General features: G+C 26.9%; 1 protein-coding gene across 2 annotated transcripts in view; it reads right to left on the bottom strand.

Annotated features, from left to right (window-relative positions):
• The window catches only part of LOC100163143 (glutamate receptor ionotropic, NMDA 3A), a 167,687-nt gene that overhangs the window by 105,977 nt on the left and 37,166 nt on the right, over nt 1-24,544 (bottom strand). For both annotated transcript variants that reach the window (XM_008186681.3, XM_001943366.5), the window contains 2 exons: nt 8,268-8,336; nt 7,698-7,983 (listed from right to left, as the gene is read on the bottom strand). In XM_008186681.3, the coding sequence (XP_008184903.1) occupies nt 7,698-7,983; nt 8,268-8,332 (351 nt within the window). In that variant the 5' untranslated portion in view covers nt 8,333-8,336. The remainder of the gene's footprint in view (nt 1-7,697; nt 7,984-8,267; nt 8,337-24,544) is intronic.

Here is a 24,544-nt window from a genome sequence, read left to right on the forward strand (position 1 = left end):
TTTTTTATAAGCATTAAAGATCAAATTTTGACAAAATTTATCAAATTTTAATTTGAAAAATTATTTTGTACTTAAAAATTTATAAAATGTTCAATTTTTGTATCTAAGAATTAAAAATTTAAAACAAGATTCCACGTAAGTAATAAATTTCTGTTACCAAAAAATCTAAAATATACATTTAAAAAGTTTATTTTTATAGTTATTTTAAGTACAAATTTGGACGAAATTACATATTAAAAACCTAGGATAACTATTTTAGTTATTTTGTTGTGATTGTATAATATTATTCGTGGGTACTTGAAACTTCTAAAGTATACTATTATATATCTATGATTTTACCACGGTTTTTTGTTGATGTATAACGCGTTATAGCTTATAAGTACCTAATAGATATTATGATATGATTAATTTGGAATTTATTATAGGTACCTATTATAGGTCAATTTTTTTTTAATACCATAGATAAGTATATATTATATGTCTAATACATAGACTGATATACCGTCTCCGCTCAGAATCGTTTTTCTTATACAGTGATATTATATCATTGAATTCAAATTTAATACTGTCCATTATACAGTGACCCACTTCTAACCTACTGTACAGCAGAGCGACATCCACTTACCCACCTTTTTTTAGTATTGAATATATTCAAAAATATAAAAAATATAAAAATATGGTCCGACCGATGCAAAGTAGACTTGTTGACCAATTAAAAAATCTTTAAATGTTTTAAATCGAATCACTAGAAGTACTTAAATTGTTGTCAGTCGCTAAGGTCGATTTGATGAAAAATGAATAGAGTTTGCAGGGGCCTTAATAACTAAGATTTTTAAAATTTAAAATGTATGTAAAAAAATGTCTCGCAATACTACAAATAAAACAGTCGTCACTAGCGCCATTCTCGTTGTACTCACAATTGCCCTATCCAATTACACTTGGTTGTAGACGTTTTATGGCTATATAAAGCGTGCTTTTACGCCTCATAAAAATTAGAAAAAAAACTTTCTAATGGTGCTCTCAAGAAACGGACGCAGTACACAAAGGTACTACACATAATCAAGTATCTTTGGCATATTATATTGTCAGTTTTGAGGAAATCACTAATGGTTTTACTATGATCTTTAATTTTTAAAAACTCAACGATAGAATTATAATGATTGGTAAATCATTAAAACGATTTATGAGGCACAAATTGTTTTTTAAGAGAAAATAATATAACAACACAAAATGTTTGCATATTCGTATAATTTCGTACAATATGGTTCAACGAAATGCATTTTACACGTATAAGTTTGCGCGTAACAATAAAAATGAATACAATTCTATATTTTTAGTTTCCACGCGTCTATGTACAAAATAACCTTCGTCACATTATACAATATATCCAATGGCCGTTTTATCACAATACATATTAAAACATTGTACAGTCATAAACTATCAAATTATACAGTGATTGTCAATTCATTCAGTCTATATCGTACTGAAATAAATATTGATTTACTTATAACTTATAACAACTGTATAAAATATACCTATGTAGTGATAATTTAAGATACATATGGTAACAGATATTCATATATAATATGTACATATATAAATCTAAAAATTATAATTTACTAGACAATATAAGTCACAAAATATATTTCAGGTATCTACCGTTAAATTTGTATAAATTCATAGAAGTAATGAATTACTAAGTCAGATCTTTTGTGCTTCCATAATTATTCTCATTTAGGAAGCAACAACATTTTTCCTTGGGTTTCATAACCATGCTATTTAATTATATTACATACAAACAGCAAACGCTATAATTTAATACAAAGCTTTTATCGCTTATTACATTTTTATAGCAGCATTTTCATTTTCACTCAAGCCCGAGGTTAATATTGTGACTAGTATTTTATTTTTGACACAACTCGTTAGTAACGTTAACACAATTATTATTCTGCAGCTGTTATATGGAATTGAAATTTATTATTATATATTATGTTAAAAACATTATATGATAAATAATTTCAATGTATTAATATTACTCTGATATTTTAATCAAATCTAATACCAAATAGATCACTAAATATAAGCTCTATAAGCACCAAAAGCAACTGATTTAAATAAAATCGATATTTGAATGCGCAAGTAAAATAGTTCCCCACAAAATAATAGTTTGAATAAAATATCTTAGATTTCTATGATCTTATAAAGATATCACCAAAAGTTGATAAGTTTGTATATCATTTGACATTTAAATTAACTCACACTTGTAGTATACACTATGTTTAGTGTTTACTCATACTTATAAGCATACTAAGTATTTTCATATAAATAACAGCTTGAGTACTACTTTTGAGTGATAGTTATAAATTATCGTTGTTTGCAGTATTATACGAGTACCTATACTATGTCATGTTTGCATACTAAATAGTAAATAACTTGACTAAAGTACCTTTTAGAAAATGCGAAATAGTTAATAGAATTTAAATATCTTGAGATAAATGTAAATGCGATATTAAAATGTAATACATTTTAAATTTAAATTTATAACTGAATATAAAATACAAAAGATCTCAAAAAGATTCTCGCAGAAGGGGAATGGTTTCAACAAATACACAACGGGTGGTTTATAATAAAACTCCATGACGCCGAAATATTAACCTAACAATGGAGAACAATATTTATATGAAGAAAGATAATTTCTCAGAATATAAATATTGATGTAGTGAACGTCTGTATCTTTTATTTCAATATTTAAGCACCTATTGAAGGTATTTTACTAAAAAAAAACAACTGAAACTATACTTATAACGACGTGTCAACACTTAATGTCTGATGGTTTGATATTAGTATAATAATTTTGAGATATCAATGTTTTCTGAAATCGATCAGCAGCAGAGAGATGTGGGTATTGTATTCTTTTTTTGAAATAAAAATATTAATCGAAATAAATCGAATCACATGTTGTAAAATTCTTAGATTTCGAATGAGAACTTTCGGTTTTACACTAAGCGTCGTATAATATTGTGTTTACAAATTGTAACTTTCATGAACAACACTTTTGGGGGACGTAATAAGTTATTCAAAAGTTTAAAACAAAAAAAAACCTTTAATCGATTGAAAAAAAGATAAAAATTATGGTACCTACTTCTCGCGGGATGTGTCAAACTAAATAATTAAAAACAAATATAACACGCAAGTTTGTTTTTAGTTTGTAAGAACTACTCAAACATCCGAACAGCATTTTACAAAAGCATAATTTTTTTGTTCGTTTAGTACATTTTTACGTAGGCTTCATTAATTTTATTGCTGATATCGTTTTTAATTTCTCCTATACAACTAACAATATTCTTCGTTTGAACTTAACCGTTTTGTTCCACTTAACTTTGTTTTTACTATACAATCTGTTTTCATACAATTTAAATGCATATAGATATGAATCCGAACTCGGAACTATATGAAATAATTATAATAGTATTTATTTTTTCATTTGGAAGATTTAATATTTTATTAAAGTCGTGGTTCTAAGATTGTCATTCGACTAAAGTGTTATTTTCTATCAATTTTCTAACAATCCGAAATTCTAATGATAATTTAACATTTGTCGAGAAATAAATCTCCAGGCCATGATTTAACAAACCAAATTATCAAACGCCTACCACAGAAAGTTTTAATTCTTCTATATACATTTAACTCATTACCCCTGTCCCCGATATTATCAATTATTCCTTTCATTAAACAATAAAAAAACTAAGCTTAATAACAAATGTACCACGGTAAATTAATAACCATACTTACCGCATTTACTCCACGTTTACTTGAAATTACATACACTCCCTGAAGTAGCTTCTTAAGTTTTCCTAACTAACGTCCTCACAACTAAAAAAAATCCATGTCACTATACTAAACCAGACAAATCCATTGATCTCTAACCTATTGTATCCCTTTACAACTAACTAATAATATTAAAAATGTCAATTGTTAATACATTTAAACGTATAAACACGAAGTTTATGAAGATGTGTTGGTACAGCCTCCCCATAAGTCAACATAATATTACAAATTTATAATGAAATCACTTCTAAATATTGTACCTATTCATATACTATTGTACTTATATAGATTTTAGGTTGTACATATTTTATTTTATACGAAAAAATATTTTGTTGATACCTTATCTATTAAGTAATTTAATGGATGCAGTAGATATTATACAGATATTAAATATAGATAGTGTATTTAATAAACATTATGAAACATAAATCATGAACAATGAACATAATATTATATTAACTTATATATAGGCAATAGAAAATCAAATAATCTATAAAACACACACTTAATTACAGAAATTATGATAAGATAACCATTATCAGATTAATAAATACGTGTTTCATAATAATTATGATTTGTGAAGATACACATCTTCAGATAAAAAATGACCTAGCTACTATTACAGTGCAAAATACATGAAGTCAGACACTTGGACACCAATATACCAGCTATTACACAATAATCTGATCAAATTAAATGGATCTCTAACAAAACAAATAATATAGGCCAAGTTCATTTGCTAAATTAATACGTTTACAAATACAGTTAAACAAAATACAGTGTGCGATAAAGTATAAAATAAATCTACAAAAGAAAATGATAACAAAAGGAACGTTTGCAAAGCAAAATCAGTATAATATGTTTGCAGAAAGGCAATTAAAGTTGACTACTATATATAATAGTGTGAAACGTGTTTCAATGTTTGGCGTTTCTGATGAGTTCTGAAACAGTAGAAATAAAGATAGGTATGGAAACCATTCCACGAAAAAGATTTTGAAAGCCTCTACAGCCAACACGAATAAACCATAATTAATCATGTCAAATTGATAAAAATTTCTCATGTACGTATTTACTATTTTCTCGAAAAATAATCAAATAACAATGTTGACTAACCGAGAATACAATACTATACGATACTTATTGCAATTTTTAAATCAAACACAGGAAATACATAATATCAACCATAATTGTATATAATGTGTTCATTATTATATCGTTATTTTATCATGGAATATATTTTTAATAAAGCTGGCGGGAAGCACCCTCGAAATATCTTCATTAATATTAACCCTTATTTCATAATATAATCCCAATTATTAAATGTATTATGTCAAATCTATTATCATGCTTAAATTATATTTTCATTAGTCATTACTATTTATTTAATATTAATATAATGTATTTAAGGTAGGTACCTAATTAGCCACACAAAATTGATACTTACAGTATAAATATTATGATTATGTAATAGCTTTAGATGTAAGAACTAGAGAAATATATTCAGAAGTTGGAAGATTTTTAAAAACAAGTTGATTTTTAAAATGTTTTTATTACAACTTGAAGAATATCTAAGAGCTGTAATCAGAGGTTGATTTTTTTCATTTTATACAATATATTTGGAGGAATATTACAAAATAATAGACTACAAATAAAATATGGTCAATATTCTGTTTTTTTATTACAAGTTCATCATTTTTGTTCGTTTTAATTTATACTATCAGGCACCAATAGTAAAATCACCAAAGCCTTTGATAGATTTATTCAATCAGAATATGTTATATACAAAATAAATCTCACCACTGAGAATAACCTCTTATCAATAAATTAGGTACTAAAAAAAAAAATAAATAAATAAACATTTGGAAACAAAAAAAAATTGTAATAGGTAGGTCGATGTAGTGAAACATATTAGGCTTATCATAGTATATATATATTTACAATTATATTTTATCATTCAAAATATGTATAATGTAAGTATCAATTTTATATGCCTGGGGTATCTAAAAAAATATTATAAAAATATGAAATAAATAGTAACGATTAATGACTAATAATAATAGGTTTGTTCCAACACACGGTCAAACTATCATAGAATTGTCGGGAGCATGCGCAGTAGAACTTTTCCGTTCCAACCCACCTAAAACGCAAACTCAAACTGTCAGATGGTTGTTCCAACACGTTATCAGACCAGTTTATGACTGGTTATTGACAGTCAAAACGATCCGCGGATTCCTGACCGGACTGGGAGTCCGAGACACAGTAATCATACAATCTCTTATATCTTATCTATTAGGCTTTGGTAAGTTTATTTTGGACAGTCAGAAATGCGTTCCAATAGTGGTCAAAATCCATATCAGTCCACGGTAGCGCATGCGCTGTAAATCAATCATGGACCAGTCGGCAACTAGTCACAAATTCTCTGTTGGAACAAACCTAATATAATTGGGAGTACGATAATATAAGTTTGATATAATACATTAATTTATTAAATACAATTTAATTAAATAATTAGGATCTTAAGAAATGAGAGATATCTGGTGATTTTAGACATATGGAATGTTTTTAACGAGGGATATTTTGAAGCACAGGATATTATGAGGGGGGACTAGGTGGTGGTGGCAAAATATGCCACATGTTAGCCAAATATTAATGTATTTTTGAATTTCGTCTAGCATTCAATGAACAAAAATTGTAAACAAATAATTTCTAGATAATAGTCATAGGTACCTAATACCTATATAATTATTAGGTGCTAATTGTAAAATGTCGACAAATTGGAGCTCACTTCCTAGATATATGTTTTAATTAAAAAAATTCCATACTCTTAATATTCACATCAACGTGATAAACGTTTATTTTCCACGATGAATGCGATCAAATCAAAACAGAGGAATACGTTGACGGATGAAATTAGTACTGATTGCGTTTCATTAAACTAACGATGTATTTACCTAATAACCTGCACACATATAAACAGGTATAAAAGTGACATTAAAAAATATAACGAATGGGTGTATAAATTTAGATCCAATTATAAACGAGATAATATAAAAATGTTCTAAGGTATACTTTATGGTTGTACACATTTTTTTAAAAGATCTCACCATCCACCTAACCTCGACCAGCACAAAAAATAAATATATTTCTATATATGAATACGTATAGGTACTAATGGCACGTGAAAGTTTTTTTTAAAACTGTGATTAAAAATGTTCGGCACGACCAGAAAAAGGTTCACCACCCGTGATACCTTTATAGGTAATATAATATAGGACAGTAAATAATATTTAAACGGACGGCCTCTTCCACGATAATATATTTTTTCTCCTCGTTACTAGCGTCGCGTTCCGAGAAAACAGGTAAAAATTTCTTCGAATTAAAAATTCGTCACGCGTATTATTCGTATCACATTCACCGATCAGCCTCCCGGAACGAGCGCACCACAAACAGCCGTTTCGGCGTCCCGAGTGCCGACAATATTCGGACGATATTAGAAATTTTGCGCCGGGTCGACTGGTGACACTGACATTTAGCCATCTCATTAAAAATATTATTAAACGAAGTGGCCAAATTTCAGTGTCACCATGTCGACCCGACGTAAAATTATCTAGAAAAAAAATGTAAGTATAATACGAATTGACTTAGGTACACCAAGTGGCGTAGCCCCTCCCCCCCCCCCATTAACTGAGTTAACCTTAGAAGTTTATCAAGGTTAATAAAAAATCTAAATAAAAGACATATTGTATTTGGATACTTAGCCCCCCCCCCCCATACAAAATTCCTGGCTACACCCTTTTTCACGAACGCTGTCTTTATAGATTCTATATAATATTATATTATAGACACGTGGTAAATAAACAGAAACTCACCTGGTCTATTCGCTGCACCGAAGGGAGCCAGAGCACGGGTATCCTGTAGTTGGTAGCGGTTAACGCGGGCATCGAGCCAACTGGTTCGGGTATGAGCAGCAGACACGCGACGATCGTCTTGTTCGCCCACAGGTCGAGCACTGCTTCTAGGGCGCCCGTGCTGAACTTGTTGGCCGGCATCTCGGCGTACAGCACCCGAACCGACGGCGGCATCGCCCTGTCCATGGTCCTGGGCAGCAACGAACCCTGGTCGTGGCCGTGGATCACCGAAACGTAAACGTGGTTGCTGCGCGTGCGACGATACCGCGGTAGGTAGACGAGACAATCGAAAAAAAGAAAATCGATTAATTAAAACGCCGATCACGGCTTTTCGTGTACCTAATGATGGTTATTATTATTGTGAAAAATAATCGGCGGGCGACAGCACGACGTAATATCATTATCGCGAGTCGTACGAAAATCGATTTCCGACGAGAAGCACGAATGGCGTCTATATATAGGACGTAAAGCTATAGCTAGGAACGAGGCAAGTATAGTCTAAATTGTATATAATATATTGTTATTATGTACCTGTGTGACAAGACGAACGGCAGCAGCGTCATCGCCGTCATCATCGCCGCGAATGTTGACTTCATTTTCCTGTCAACACAGAAAAAAAATCGAAGTTAATTATAAAATCAATTATAATAATTGTATGCGACAACCTAAGGGGAAATTGGATTATCAAAACAGCAGAAAAAAAACTGTACATCAGTTGATCCGGACATTGTGTATTATATTTTTGGATCGCTAGAGTGAATCGGATTATTATTACGGCGTACGCAGGTATGCGAAAAATATAAAAAAATCCTTTATAATATTAATTTGTCGTATAAAATATTTTCGCTTAGTTGTTTTTAACACCGGTGATTATGTTTTGGTATAAATATGTGATACATTAAAAATGTCGAAAAATTAATTGAAAAATTTAAATAATACGATCATGCGAGTATAATATGCGATGCACTTGTTATTAGGCAAGACATAAATGGCTGAAATTTACAGGGGTAAAACAAAATAATATTATGTTGATACCGTATAGATCACATCAAACTCATTAATATTATCATACCGAATTTTAGTACAAATAAACGTATAGTTAAAACCGGTTCAACATAATTTATTATAATCATAATTCATATTTTTAAGAAACTAAAATATTTTATTCTCCATCTACTTTTGGGTAACGTCGATTGCGCTCTATTGTATTCGATATTATATCGTTTTGAAAGTTCGTTAGTAAATAATATTTTTCGTGGCACAAGTTAGAATTTTCACATAGTCTGAAATCGATTTACAAACTGTATAAAGTAGTAAAGTACCCTTAAGAAAATTCAGAATAAAAGATATTATTACTAAGCTGTCCTGGTCTGCGTGCACGCGAATAACGTATGTCACTGTAGTACGAACGACTCATAACAGTCATAACCAGATATATACGAATATACGGCTAGCTGTGGCTGTAAGTACCTTAACTCTAGTGTATTATTACAAAAAATCGATCGAGTATGTGTAATGGTGATTCAAAATATATTTATTCATATGCATATATCGCTATTTTCCATATACACATCACGAAAAATATAAATAATAATGATTGTATATTATATAAGATATATATCTCCGATTTGTGTAACATTTATACGTCACACTTGTTAGTTTGAGAGAAAATAATATAAACGAAATAAAAATGTAATAAAACCTGTCACATATCTGGGGTGTCCCTTGAGTCTATAATATGGTGCCAGCCCGTCTTTGATTGATGTAACACCGCAAGTGGAAAGAATAGAATACCTACATAGTTATCCAGACATTCAGCTTCATATTATGTTGTTTATTTTAGAGAAATACTAGGAATTCCTGTGAAAATTCTAATAACGTAACTATTTTTTTCTTCTTTTTAATAGGTTCGTCTAAATTTTAAATTACTTAAAATATTGTACGTGTTCAGTAACTTTAATACAACGCTTTTGAAAAATGAATCATCTCATATACTATAATATTGTTTTAACTATTTTAGTGATTAGATAGGTACCTCAGATAAAGTAGAACATGTATAAAATATAAGTAGTTAAAAAATTGCACACCTACAATATATTTTTTAATAAACTTGATATGTTTTTAAATGAAATTTATTAGTTTTTTATTATATTCAATGTTATTAATTGATAATCAGAAGTTAAGATTTTAACGTATAAATAGTATTAATAATAAAAATAATTTAACAACACCTAAACAATTAATATCTTGAAATACGCGCTAAGAATATGCAGTACCTACCTGCCTAAAAATAATAAAATAGGTACTCAAAAATTATCGATTTACGCGAGTGTAAGTTAATTTGAAGTACGAAAGGTAAATACTGATTTTGAGTTATTACAAAATTCATTAAGAACATGGACATTTGTAAACTATTTTGTACTTGAAAATTTAAAACATTTTTAATTTTGATACCTAAGGATTGATAATTTAATAAAAGATTTTTCGTAAGTTTTTTAGTAGAATTAAAAAAAAGGTTTACGGTAAAGCCACATACATATTTTATGAGCGTTTTAAGTTAAAATGTTGACGACATTGTATATTCAAACGTATAAAATAACGATTTATTCTCTAACGATTTTAGTTATTATTTTGTAATTAAAAAAACATTAATCACGTGGATTTGAAACTTTTTTCCATTATATATATTATTAATTTCAATACGCAAATAAATTTCAAAAATATTTGGACTAATTTTAGGTATGTTACCATGAAGGCTTGAACCTATTCACACCATAGAACGGTACGCGATTATTGACTTATAAGGATTTGGAAAAAAATAGTTTGATATACAGAATTAAAAATGATTAATGAAACAATAAATGATTAAATATCCTTAAAAATAAAGCAGGCAGACACACCGGAAACGCTCAGAATCGCGTGTGAAATGATTTATCATTGAATTAAAATGTAATACATCCATCACAGTGACCTACTAAATGAAGAGGACACTTGAAACCTACTATTCATAGTCTATACAGCCTTACAGGCATAAATCAGACCAACCTTTCTGGGTTTTCTCTTTTATTTTAACTATATTGATTAACAATTAAAACAGAAGTATTTTAAAATGTCACTCACGAAATTCTTATTTTCCCGATATGACAGAATGTTGTCGACAACGAACTTGCATAAAGCCAATGGATCAATTCGTTAAGTGTTTTAACGATAATATTAACTGGAATATATTTACTCAAAACGAAAACACGTCAACATACAACCAATATCGTAAAACTACAATGTGAAACTCGTTGCTCTAAAATCCCACTTAATTTTTAACTAAAATGACATAAAAACCTATCACGAAACCTTTCAAGATAAATCCTCAAAAAGTATCTAATAATGTTTAAACATTTCAAAAATTGAAAGTTTAGAGCGAGTTTTAAACCAAACAGAACACGCTGTATAGTCCGCAAATACCACTATGTGATGTATAATATCAGATATTAAAATGTACTATAAGACCACAAACTAAATATCAAGTTTAATCTATTCTATGATAAGAAACACTAACTAACAACGGATAATTAAATTTGCTTGCAAATAAAACTTCTGATTATTAGTTAGAACTTTAGAAGAGAGATAAAAAAAGCAAGAGGTACATTATATTGCTTTTGTTTAAATTTTAGACCCTTAATTATTTCAAAAATAACTCCAAAGTTCAAATAAATTTTAATATTGTCAAAGTTTCAGAACAATATACGAATTATTTATAAGAAGTTGTATGTAATATTTACAGTCGAGCAACAACAGTTTCGAGAAATCATTATTCTTTTTCCATAAAGTTTTGTAATTTTTAAAAGTTGTTGACCAAAAAGAATTAGCTCTATTAAATGTATAAATATACATTTTATTACATTTAATTAAATTAAATTAAACTGTTTTAATATTATAGATTTTTTTTTTTAATTACATATTCTATAATAGTAAATGGATTATTTTGATAGCTTCAATAATATAAATACCTATCTTATTGTCTATTGATGCAAAATGTACAGCGTATTCAACATCTATAGTCTATACTATTATATTTAAAATAATTACAGCCTACAGCATTATTAAAGTATAAAAACTTGAAAATTAATTTGATTAATGACTAAATGTTGGACAAGTATGGTTATGACTAAAAATATTAATATAATGTATAAAAATGTCCATGCAAGCATAATTGTATTATTACAGCTAAATAATTGTTTTAAAAATTATGATTAATTTTTTTTTAATTCTGCTATTGGATTTAAGTTGATTTTCTCAGATTTTTTTTCTTAAAAATTAATAAGATTGCACAATACATATTGAGCTCTTTTTTTTAACCAAAACTCTATTACTAACAAAATTGAACCAACGTTGAACGCAAAATGTTATTTTATGTGTAAATATTGGTCTTCATTAAAAAAAAAAATTGTTATCACAATGGTTCACTCTTTTAAAGTGGGTCATCTAAATATAATAACGACTTACAACTTACTTCACATATAAAGTATTTATTTAATGTAAGCTTGTTTTATTTTCAAATTTATCATACTATACAAAAAACTGGGTACTTTAGATTCAGTGGTTTATTTTTTCAGTTAAGGTGTAATGCAATAAACACGGAATTTATATTTATATATTATTCATATTGCATATTAAGTTATTACATTCGTCTAAAAATATACTGAAATATAATTCGATTAAAATAATTATATTGGTAAAAAATAACTTATATAGAAAGCTTATCTTATAGTTTTTATGAATTTAATGTTTATTCCAACATAAATGTTATTTCCAATAATATGAATGATGAAAATGAAAACAAGCTATGAGTATATTCGTATATATAACTAAAATATAATAATGTATATGGGGAGAACATTTTTTAGAGTAAACTTTCTACTTATAAAATGGTAGTACTATAAATGAGTTATAAAACAATAAGGGTGTATAGAAATATTTCGAAGAAAAACATATCAGTTTCCATTGCAGGGCGTATAGTAATAATAATGATGGCTTTTGAATTATGTCATGCACATTTTCAATCTTTTATCTTAATACTTACTAGGCACCTAAGATTCGGTACATTTAGCTTAACATAGATGGGGTCATTAAAATGTAAGATATTATTAACAAAAAATAAATAAAAAGCCATTCTTAAATCTTCCTAGAAAACTTTCATTCTTCCTCGCATATTTTTTCTTCTATATTATTATAAATACAAAATGGAAAAAGTCAGATGACTTTAGAATGGACTTTAAGTCCACCATTTTCCAGAGGCTTTTGAACGATGCTAAAAAAATATCGCTTAAACGCATATACACATGATTCAAAACACTAAAAAAAAAACCCTGATCCGAAATCGATAAGACACAATATCATATCCACACTCTGGTAGAATATTCTTATTTGATATATCTATATTTCCTTATTTTTCTAGGGTTGTTTCCTAACTCTATGTTATTATGATTTGAGCAAAATAATATCGTCGTGTTTGTATAGTTAATTTTGATGCGGTCACCTTTGTCTCGCAACTCACATCTATACGGCACAGCTGTTATAAATACACATAAGCTTATGCGAAGTAACGTAGGTAAACATAATGTACCTAGGTATATATTTATATATATTATAAACATTATTATATAATATAACTAAATAGTGAAATAGGATAAACCACGAGGGTTATAGTTGAGGGATCCGAATTCAGCACGATCCAAGGCTTAAATCCACTTCACCAAACCTCTAATATTCGATATCTTGATTCATGTTGAAAACGTAATGAATATCCGAAAGACCGACAAAATGTCTAAAATTATATTTTTATCGAAAAATGTATGACTTAACACAGTTAGAATTTCGACGGTATGGCAGTGATGTGTTACACTTTTACGATATTTTTTAGAGCAACTAACCCGTGTGCAAGTCTTAAGGTGTGGCTGAAAAAATTGTTTTCATCCTGTCACCAACCTAAGGTGGTTTTTCATAATGTATATTGTGTAGAGGGAGGACTTTATAGTTTAAATTATCAGAGCGAGAAGAGCTGGCGAATGACCAGGTCTGGTCTCTGTTTAGGTATTTGTTTCGCACCACTATTTTTAAAACGTAGATATAGGTACCAAACAAAACTCTGAACCTTAAATATTTGGACTTTCGGTGAAAATACCGTATTGGCGTAGATATTTTCTTACATGGCCACATGCGTAACTCATAAACTTACTAATAATTTTCGCTAACTGTTATTTTGTGTCATCATTTTTAAAACGTTAAATACCCGGATTTAAAAAAAAAAATTAATTTTAATAGGGTGAAGTAGCTGATATGTTGCAGACCAAATTGTGTACACAATACTACATGTATATAATAATATAAATATGTATAATACTACAATAGTACACCGAATATAATATATTAAAAATTGCATATCCCGAATAATCTCCCCTTGAAAAATCTTATATACGCTATTGCGTACCCGTGTGATATAAATATAGTATAATTTACCTACCTATAGTGGTACTATCATCTCTCGGTATGCAATGGCTTCAAATCTCCCAATCGTGAATTTTGTTCATTTAATTTCCCCAGTACAGACATACGGATCGAGTGTTATAATAACTATCTACATACTATTGTGACATTACCTCATACATAATAGACGAACGCAGTACTTGAATTGGGAAAAAAAATAGAAGATGGATTCAATAGTGTAGTAAAAATGTGCGTACTTACTTGAATATTTAAATGTCTTATTGATTATAATTTAATTAGAAAGGTACGCATTAATACATTTTTTTAAATAAAAGGGACTCTGCCACCCTCTTCCTTGCATGTCTCTGATTCAAGCACTGGGGGGATGATATTATGTGTGGTAAGTACGTAATAACAGGTATCTTCGCAACCACAATCAACCACCCCCCCTCCCAACCTATTCTTCTTTCAACAATAGCACACTTTTCTAAATACAATTTTTTTTGGTAATACACAATTATTGTGTATACCGATTGATTCAACGACTTGGACCCGGAAACATATGGAGTATGGGGCCTCTGCTGTTATTGTTTTTGTTTCTAGAGATGTAATTTACGGTACAAGACTAATATTATATAATATTAAGTGTTATTTCTGTTATTACCTAACATATACAATACCTACTACCACAGTTATTATGGTATGAACCCAAATTGTTTCGACTAAGAACAAGGTTCAATGAATTCTATAATATGAACGTATACCTACGATTATCATAACGAACTATGTGTCAGTGTTTGTCCCATACTCCCATCTATAGTAATCCTGTAACAGCGATCATTACTATATCAATATTATTTTTTCGACCACGCGCAGATGTCTAAACTATAAACTCTGTCTTTTTATTTTTAAATAAAATATACCTTTTATATTTTTACTATTTTCGTAAGATTTTCCCCATAAAATATATCTAAATATTGAATGCTGTAAATATACTATCAACAAACGGCATGTGTAGCATACCACCTCATTAACTAACGCCCGGTTAAAGTCATATTATATTATAATATATTATATATATGTATATTTATATATTATGTATACCGGGTAGTTCATTTAACGTAGGACACTCATTATTCAAAAAGCAATTATGTTTCTGAAAATATTTTTTTTACATGGTTCCAAGTCGCTACAAAACAACGTTTTTATTAAAAAATTATATTTTTTATCCTTACAATTTTTCAGTTTTTTACTTTTTTGAATTACAACATACCGTTTTAATTTCATTTTTGAAAGCAGTATATTTTTCTGAGTATTTCGATGCATGAAAATCGAATTTAGGATGAGTAGCTTATGAGTTATAAGTATTTAAAGTTTTGACAAGTGGAATAGTGGACCAACATTTTGCTGGGTAACGACTAAAAACCATGTAAAAAAATATTTTTCAAAAAAATTAATTTTATATTTTTTGAAATAATGAGTGGCCAATGATAAAAAAATCATCCAGTATTATACAATAGGCAAATAATAATGTAGGTACTAATAAGTACAATGTATGTATATTGTATATGTACAATATAATATTCGATCTACAATAACTTTTGTACGGTTAATTGTTATTCATGTTATTTTAATCTATCCGAGTTCGACAATTTCGAAAAATTTTTATTGGGTTTTTTTATGTAAGAACAAATTATAGTACCTAAATCAAAGTTGTTTATGTTGTCCAACGGTTGTTTATGTTGGTATTGTTTTCAGCAAACAGTTCATTATAATTAATGTTGTCTACAGTTTTATAATAAATAAAGTTATCAAGCAATATTGCCACAAACTAGATTTAATCGTTTAAGTTCTAAATTGTCAGAAAATTTGTTCTACAAATTGTCTATTTCATATATTTTTAAACAACTCGATAGTTAAATAATATATAAAAGTGGCCATCTACTACAACAACAATATTCTATAAAAATCGAATTCAAATAAAATCAGTTTTAAGGAAAAGTATGGTGTTACATAATATAACATAAAATATTATATTATGTATATACAGAAGTATCTTAAGACTTTGTCCATTGGCAAATAATACACTATATATATTTTAATCAATAATTATCTTTTTATGTATGATAATAATAATTTAAGTTCTTAATTCTTGTCACTATTTACCACCAATAATTAAAATAACTGTTTTCATGTATAGAGTATACATATTTTGTAGCAACAAAAAAAACCATCACATTTATAACTATATACCATTTTTTTTCAATGTTTTTAATTTGCCATAATTGCAAATTTGTTAATAATTTAATTAATTTTCTCTAATTATAAAATAATTATAAGTTAATCGTATTATTATTTAAAAATCTTTTACACAGCTTTGAATAATTAAATAACATCGATGAAAATACGAAACCCTTTGTGACAAATCCTCAATTATCAGTATCATTGAATCTTGTACATATAATTATAATATATTTTAATTGAAAACAAATACCATTAAATCTATATTTATAATTAATTTCTGTTAGAGAACTTTTTTAATTGATAATATATTATTTTCAGATGATGATATTTCGCAAATGCATTAGGTACTCTCGCTCACGTAGGTACCATAGTTATTTTATAATACACTACTACACTAGATAATGTATGGATACATGTTGATCCATTAAATATAAATGTGTCTATTTTACAAGACAAATTATTTAATTTCAATGTAAAACACTTTAATGTTTAAATAAATAATTATTAGTAAACAATTATTTCGTATATAGATATCAAATATTTGAAATATAAACTATTCCATACGTAATTAAATAATCAATTCATATTTATTTTGATCTGTCTTGTTAAAACCAACCTAATCAACTGAATTTATGTTTGTGAAAATGAATGTCGGCAACCATTTATTTTAATTATTACTCTTTAAATCGTCATCATACTTTTTCCACTATCAAGCCACAAAATATGCAACTAAAACAAATTAAATACGTAAATTCCCTTCCTAACCTTGCCATAGGTATAATTAATAATTTATCATAGTTATATTAAAATGTCAAACGATTTATAACAATTACTCATTTAATTTACTATGTAATAATATATATAGTATAATACCATATAGTATAATAAGTACAAATAAGCATTAATATAATTTAAGGAACATTATTTTTTTAATTATATTAAGCTTAGAATAATATAAAAGAAGTTATAAGTTAAATCAGCGGTTCCCAACGCATGGGCCGTGAACCATTTAATATTAAATAATATTAATATATACATACTTAAAATAATATTATTATATACCTCATAGCACTTCTAGTAATAATAATATTTATAATATATAATTATTGGTTTCTGTTTGTCATTTTTATTAAGTGTATTTTATTTTGCGATAAACATAATCGGTCTTTCGTTTTCATAAATTGCTTGACTAGTATTCCACGACATTGGTCGAGTGTTTATGTGTCGTTGTGTCTGTTGTGATTTACCACACACTATTTTTAATTCTTTTGTTTCTAATAAATTACGTATATATATGTATATAAATGATGTATTATATACATACGTATATATAGGTGTGCTATTAGTGGGCCTCAAAGATTTTTTTACAAAATTAGTGGTCCGCACAACTGAAAAGGTTGGGAACCGCTGAGTTAAAAGAATTAATATATATAATGTATACTGTACACTGTATAGGTACATCAAAGAATTTTTCAAAAATAAATATCCTACATGACTGATAATCAAAAATATTTTAAACTAGTAAAATAATTTAAAAATACCTCAATTATATTTAAATTCTAATTTTATAGGCTAATATATTTATTGCAAATACTTTACTATAGATGTAAATAGGGTAATACTTTAATCTATAGAACATAGTGTAGAAATCTCGGAAACTTGAATGTTTAAATGCTACTAATTATGCATCGGATTAAGAGCTTCGTAATTTAAATTATTCATGGACTTTCAAAATGACGTTTCTTCTTGTATAAGTTACGGTTCACGGAGAAATGATAAAACCCTAAGTTTTCTGTTTTCAAAAGTATAAAATACACTAAAATTGAATATATTTAAATATTGGATTACGTTCATATTAATTATAATATAACACCATAATATTAAACATTTAAACAATAAGCTCAGTTCTGAAAGTAAAACTATGGATTTAACATTTTTACCAGAGTTAAATTCGATTTAATATGCATCGATCTGATTGTGTAGTAGTTTTTGTATGCTAATTAATATTTCCGATCAATAACAAAAATATTATACTTCAACCAAATGAAAAATGCACATTTAAAAAAAAATATTTATTTAACTATCTATACATATAATGAATTTATTTTGTTTACAATAAAATAGTTCTGGTAGTTCACTTTGATTTTAAGTTAAAATATTAATATTATAGTCAATTACAGTGAATTACCTATTTTTAATTTGTATAATGAATATATTATACTCTTTATGAATAAAACACATGTTTGAATAAAACATATATTTGGATGTGATAATATTTAACAACAATAAATAGTTATAATGGTTGAATTAAACTACCACTGAAATCAAATATTTAACTAGTTAGCACGTAATCTGATTGAAACTTGCAGCAAAATTTAGGACGTCATGTATACATCAAAAACGTTAAATGCCGTAATTTTCTAAAAGTTGGATAAATATGGAATACGGTAGTTCACAAAATAGTTCCCCGAATAGCCAGTTCTAGATTTTAATGGTAGAAATAAACTTCCGAGATTCCGTCAAAATGTCTATACTATGTAACATATTATTATTCAAAGTATTATGCCCTCTGCAACGTTTTGTTAGGTCAGGGGTGAATCTTCTCGTGTCACGTACAAAACTATTACCAAATGTAAGTTTTAAAAAAAAATGTGCCAGTTATAATATATTCATATATATAAGGTTTTAAAATATTTAGAATAATTTTAAGCCATTTGAAATGTTCCATTTTAGTAATGTTTATAAAAAAAACTGTACCGTTAGTTACGTGTATTATTATTTTCTGCTCACAATGAATTTTCAACAACATTTAGATTAATATCAAATTATTTATCCGACAAACCTATTCACAATATTATACAGTACGTCGGTATAAACTTAATGAATTTTGTATTACGATGCTAGGCTGTAAGCAAAAAGTTTAAAAAATATTTCATCAAAGTTGTTTTACAGGTTTTACAGGTCAGTCAGTATAAGTCTCTGCGGTATGGTACCAACAACAACGCCAGAGTTTTCATTTACACACTTATTGTGAACACATTTAAGTTCTAGCTAGCTTACATGGGCTATGTCTTTCGGTGTTGTGAATAGTGGTTTAAATTTTAAAAAAAAAATTAAATATTTAATAATATATTTTTAAGCGAAAAATTATTGTTATTTGTATATTATAGTACCATTAGTAATCATAATAGGTACCTGTCTACTGCAAGTATGATGAAATATTATGGAAGGTTTTTCACGTTTACTATTTAAGTTATAATATTTTATAAATTTGACACTGGCATAAACATTACTGCAGTATACATAGTAACTATTGGCTTAATTTTAGACAATATTATAATTTATAGTACTTTCTATAGATTAAAATATATCGTCTAAATTGTTAATACAATTTCATGTATTATTTCATCTTCAAATCGTTATTTTATTTAAGTTTACTATTAAAATAAATAATAATATTTGACGTATTTTAATATTTTATTGAACTATGTATTAAGTGTCAACATTTATAATTGTTAAATCTAGTATAAACGTATACATAAATAAATAACTTCAACTCACTTTAGAGTGACTACTATGTATACATTGTAAAATCTCTGTTACAGAGACCAGTGGTCAGTGGTTAATAAAAACAAATTTATGATTTCATTACAAGTGACTGTTATCAGATATGTAACACATTACATGTGTACATGTAATACACGATATAAACAGAAATTTAACAGTAACCTCGAAAGCAACGTAGGTATTTATTTTTTTATCTTCATTTTGTAACAGCAGGTATCATAAAATACAATCAAATTCAATATACAAAATATAATTGTAGCAAACACTTATGAATTATTATCTTGTCGATATCTATAATATATTTTTTTAATCTAGTCTCGTGTCCAGAGTTTTATTTCAGTGAAATAATAAAACAAATAACGAATATGATTAATATTAGGCAAAAACCTAGTATATTTTTTAACCGCATATTTTCATGTGGTTAAAACGTTATTTTTTTTGTACCTAAAATCCATAGTGCCCTCGTACCTATACTACAACTACATCACTAATTATTGTTCACATTTTTAAACATTATTAATTTATTTTTCTTGCCAACATTTTAAAACATTAAACTTTTAGTCGCATTTTGATACCAAAAAGTATTAAATAATAAGTATTAGTTATTGTAAAATGTACTTGTAAATAGTTTAAAGAACATTGTGTATAATTGTATTAAGATACAAACAATGTATTATTCATATTGTACCTACGAGTCAGTGTTAACCACTCGACATTGTGGCAAATTGCTTTAATGAAAAAATGTATGATTCAGTAGAATAATATAAATATACTTTCTCTACTTCTATTTTTGATTGTATTTATTTAAAATAATATGTAAAAATAAAATCATATTATTATCCTGAGTCTTGAAAAAAAATGTAAGTATACTTATGTTTATATTACGTTACCTTTCAAGTTTCAACTGTGAGTTGTTTTAAAACATAATAATGTTGTTGGTACATATATTAAAATAAAATATATCATTAAATTTAACATGAAAATGTACTCACAGACTGAATTTATTCATTTTTTGGAGCATTAACAATGGGTACAACATTTGTTATTTTGGTTTTAAATTTTAATGTACAATGTTATTTTTTTAACAATTGTTTTCACCATTTGCGTGCGCTCTTTTGTTTAAACGGCCTGAGAGGACAAGGGCAAGGGCCCAACATGTATTGAGTTTAGGCCATTCATTTTTCATAGTTTATGAAAAAGTTTTCTATGTACTTCTTTAGGTATCATTACTATGGTTTTTATCTCCAACGTAAGAGGCATTTTTACACTACCCTTATTATATTATATTATTGAATCGAAATTGAGAAGGCGTATTAATTTATTATGAAATATGTGGTGATAATTTATTTTCAGATGTATTATATAAGACTTCATACATACAATTATGAACTATTTGATTCAACATTTAAAATTAATATTAAATAATTACGATAGATTAAATATTTTTAGAAACTTCTTTAAATAATACCTTTCTAAGTATGTAACACAATTTGTTTTAACTATAATTTAATATATTATATTATCAGTTTATGATATAATATAACTATTTGTTAAATATTATTTAATACATAATATATTTATATGTAAATTATAGAAGAACTATATGCTCTAAGATTTATATAATAAGTGTATTTTTAGGAAAATTAGTTCATATTTCTATCTTTAATTTTTAATAATTCATATTTAGACAATACAATCTTATTATACAGTAAGTAAATATGCAAGACAGTAAAAAAAAAATGCATTTTGTGTAACATTTCATTAAAATAATTATGGTCTGAGCACAAATGAAAATATTTTATATAAATATTTACAAAATTATCTAATTCCTATGCATTTTTCCATTAAAATTTAAAACTCAATATGTACTATTAAGAAATTATATCTATTAAGTATTAACTTTTTTTTATATTCTTCAATTATTTAGTACTTACGTGGACTTACGATAGTAATAATAACAATACACTGAAATAAAAATTTCCTGGAACAATTCATTAAGTGCCATAAAAGAATCTTTGTCATCTACAAAATAATAAAAATGTATTCAAATTGAAACAGAGGTAGGCAATAAAAACAGTATTCAAGTATACGTCAGATGTCAGTGTTAAATAAAATTAAAACACCTGCTATAGAGTTTGAAAGTTTTTTAAAATATAAAATAACAAACACGTAAAATAGAATATTAGTTCTTTTTGTACAATTGTTTAAAAAAAAAAAACAGCGATTAAATTTCTAAAAAAAAGTTGACAGTGGAATGAATTAACACCTGTCATTTCAAGTTTTATATATAATAATGTTTGTATTTATAAGTCTCACAATATTATATTACATAAATGTTGATGAAGTTCAATATTATTAACAAAATTAATTTTAATTAAAAATAAAGTTCAGCTGTTACCTACTTTCTTTTTTTTTAATATACCTCTATTATATATAATAATATGGTCATTTTTATATTCAAATACAAAAAATATGTCTATAGATTCAATATGTATATATGTATAAAAATAGTCTACCTCAAAATCTTTTTTTGGTACATTGGTAATGGAATTATCAACAAAAAAAAAACTAAAAAACATTATGCACAGATAATCAAATCGGTCACACAAATTGAGAGTAAAATATAGTTTTTACATTTAATATTATTTAAAAGTCCACATACATATGATTAAATAACAGACAAAATACGTGACAACACCCAAGAAATATACAAATTGATGTTAAAGTTTATGAAAATTATGTCTTCTCCTATCAATTTGCTTTTTTATATATTATTAAAAACATTTAACAAAATTTTGCATATTTTTTTTTTATCTTAATGCATTTAATATCTAACAAATATTAATACATACCTATTATTAGTTATAAAAATAGCCTAATTAAAATTAAAATATTATACAACGAAACTTATTTCTTTTTTTATATAATATGTTTTATCAGTTATACAATATTAGAAAATAATAATTTATGACTAATTTTTGTGACCATAATAATTTTGCTGTTATAATATAAATAATAATAAAAGTTTTTTTTATGTAGATTTAATACAATATCATACAGATATTACGTATGTACCTAATAATTATTTATATACATATTATTATCTTGTTGAAAACAAAAGGAAATAAAAATTAGTATGATTTAAACGAGTTCAAAAATAAATAAATAAAACGATGATGTAAGTATTGTAAGGTGTTGAAACAAAAGATGATGTATTTCATCATAAAATATTATTTTTAATAATGTTTGATAGTTTAAAAAAATCGTTATATTTAATTCTTGACACGTTTTAAATTATACTGCTAATATACATTATAGTATATTATTTATTACAAGGTATTGTTTTACAGTTTTATAACATACCTATTGTCATTATTGATCAACTGTATCTTAAAATTAATATCCAGTTCTCAATCAATCAAACTAGGAGAACATGAATATGCTTTAAAGAAAATACAATTCATGAATATGAAGTTTGTTTACAGTGTAGAATGCTGGATGAAGATTATAAGAAAACAAGTATGGAGAAAGAGAAACTTAAAGCTAACAAAAGTTTATATATTCTATTAAAATAGATTCGATTGACAACCTATTACCATGAGTTAGATTAATATAATAAATAAACTTGGACGTGCGTTGAAGAGTTAAAAACGTATCCATAGTTCAGATATAACTCTTATACAGACTTTATTTGGCATTTACTATCTTTGAATCTGCATAAATGTAATTTTTTTACCCAAAAATAAAATGTTTACAGTAATAAAAATTAAATATTCTGAATAACTGTACCGAGGTGAGGACATTGAGGCGATTGTGCAATCTGGTTTCTAAATTCAGTCCCGCTATTTTTATCACGAGTTAAGTTAATACGTTTATAAATTAAAAACATTGTTATGGTTTTCTTGTGTCACTTTTAGATTGAGTGTCTACAAATAAAACTTCTATGGACACTGTATGCTGAACTGAGTTGTATTTCATTATATAAATATTATGTTATATAGGAAACATTTAATTTCACAAACAGTGATAATTATTTAAAAATTTAATAAGACGTATAGAAACATATTCAATACCAAATATAATTAAATTATAATTCAATACTGTTAAACATGATAATTGTTTCAAAAATTTGTATAAATTGTTAAACATAATAAAATAGTTAAAATATATATAAATATTAGCTGTCCCACCAGACGATGTCCAAGCAAAAGATATTTTGTATTTTTAATAAATATCCTTGTCTAAAATGTATATACCGTGTCTCTTCTAATTATAATATTGACATAGTATGTAACCGATTGCAACCATTTAAATAAAAAAAAAAATCTATCAATATTAATTTTATTGAAAACGGTCCAGAAATTTTTTGCGGCTATTGACTTCAGTGGCGGATCTAGGGCCTTATTTTGGGAGGGGCATGGGGGGGGCATGGGGGACAAAAGTACAAAAAGTTGCAAAATTGGCTACAAAATTGGCTAAGCACAGTGTAAAACAAAGGAAAACTACGGTGTTGGGGG

Source organism: Acyrthosiphon pisum, chromosome A2, assembly GCF_005508785.2.
Source record: "Acyrthosiphon pisum isolate AL4f chromosome A2, pea_aphid_22Mar2018_4r6ur, whole genome shotgun sequence".
Lineage (NCBI taxonomy): Eukaryota > Metazoa > Arthropoda > Insecta > Hemiptera > Aphididae > Acyrthosiphon > Acyrthosiphon pisum.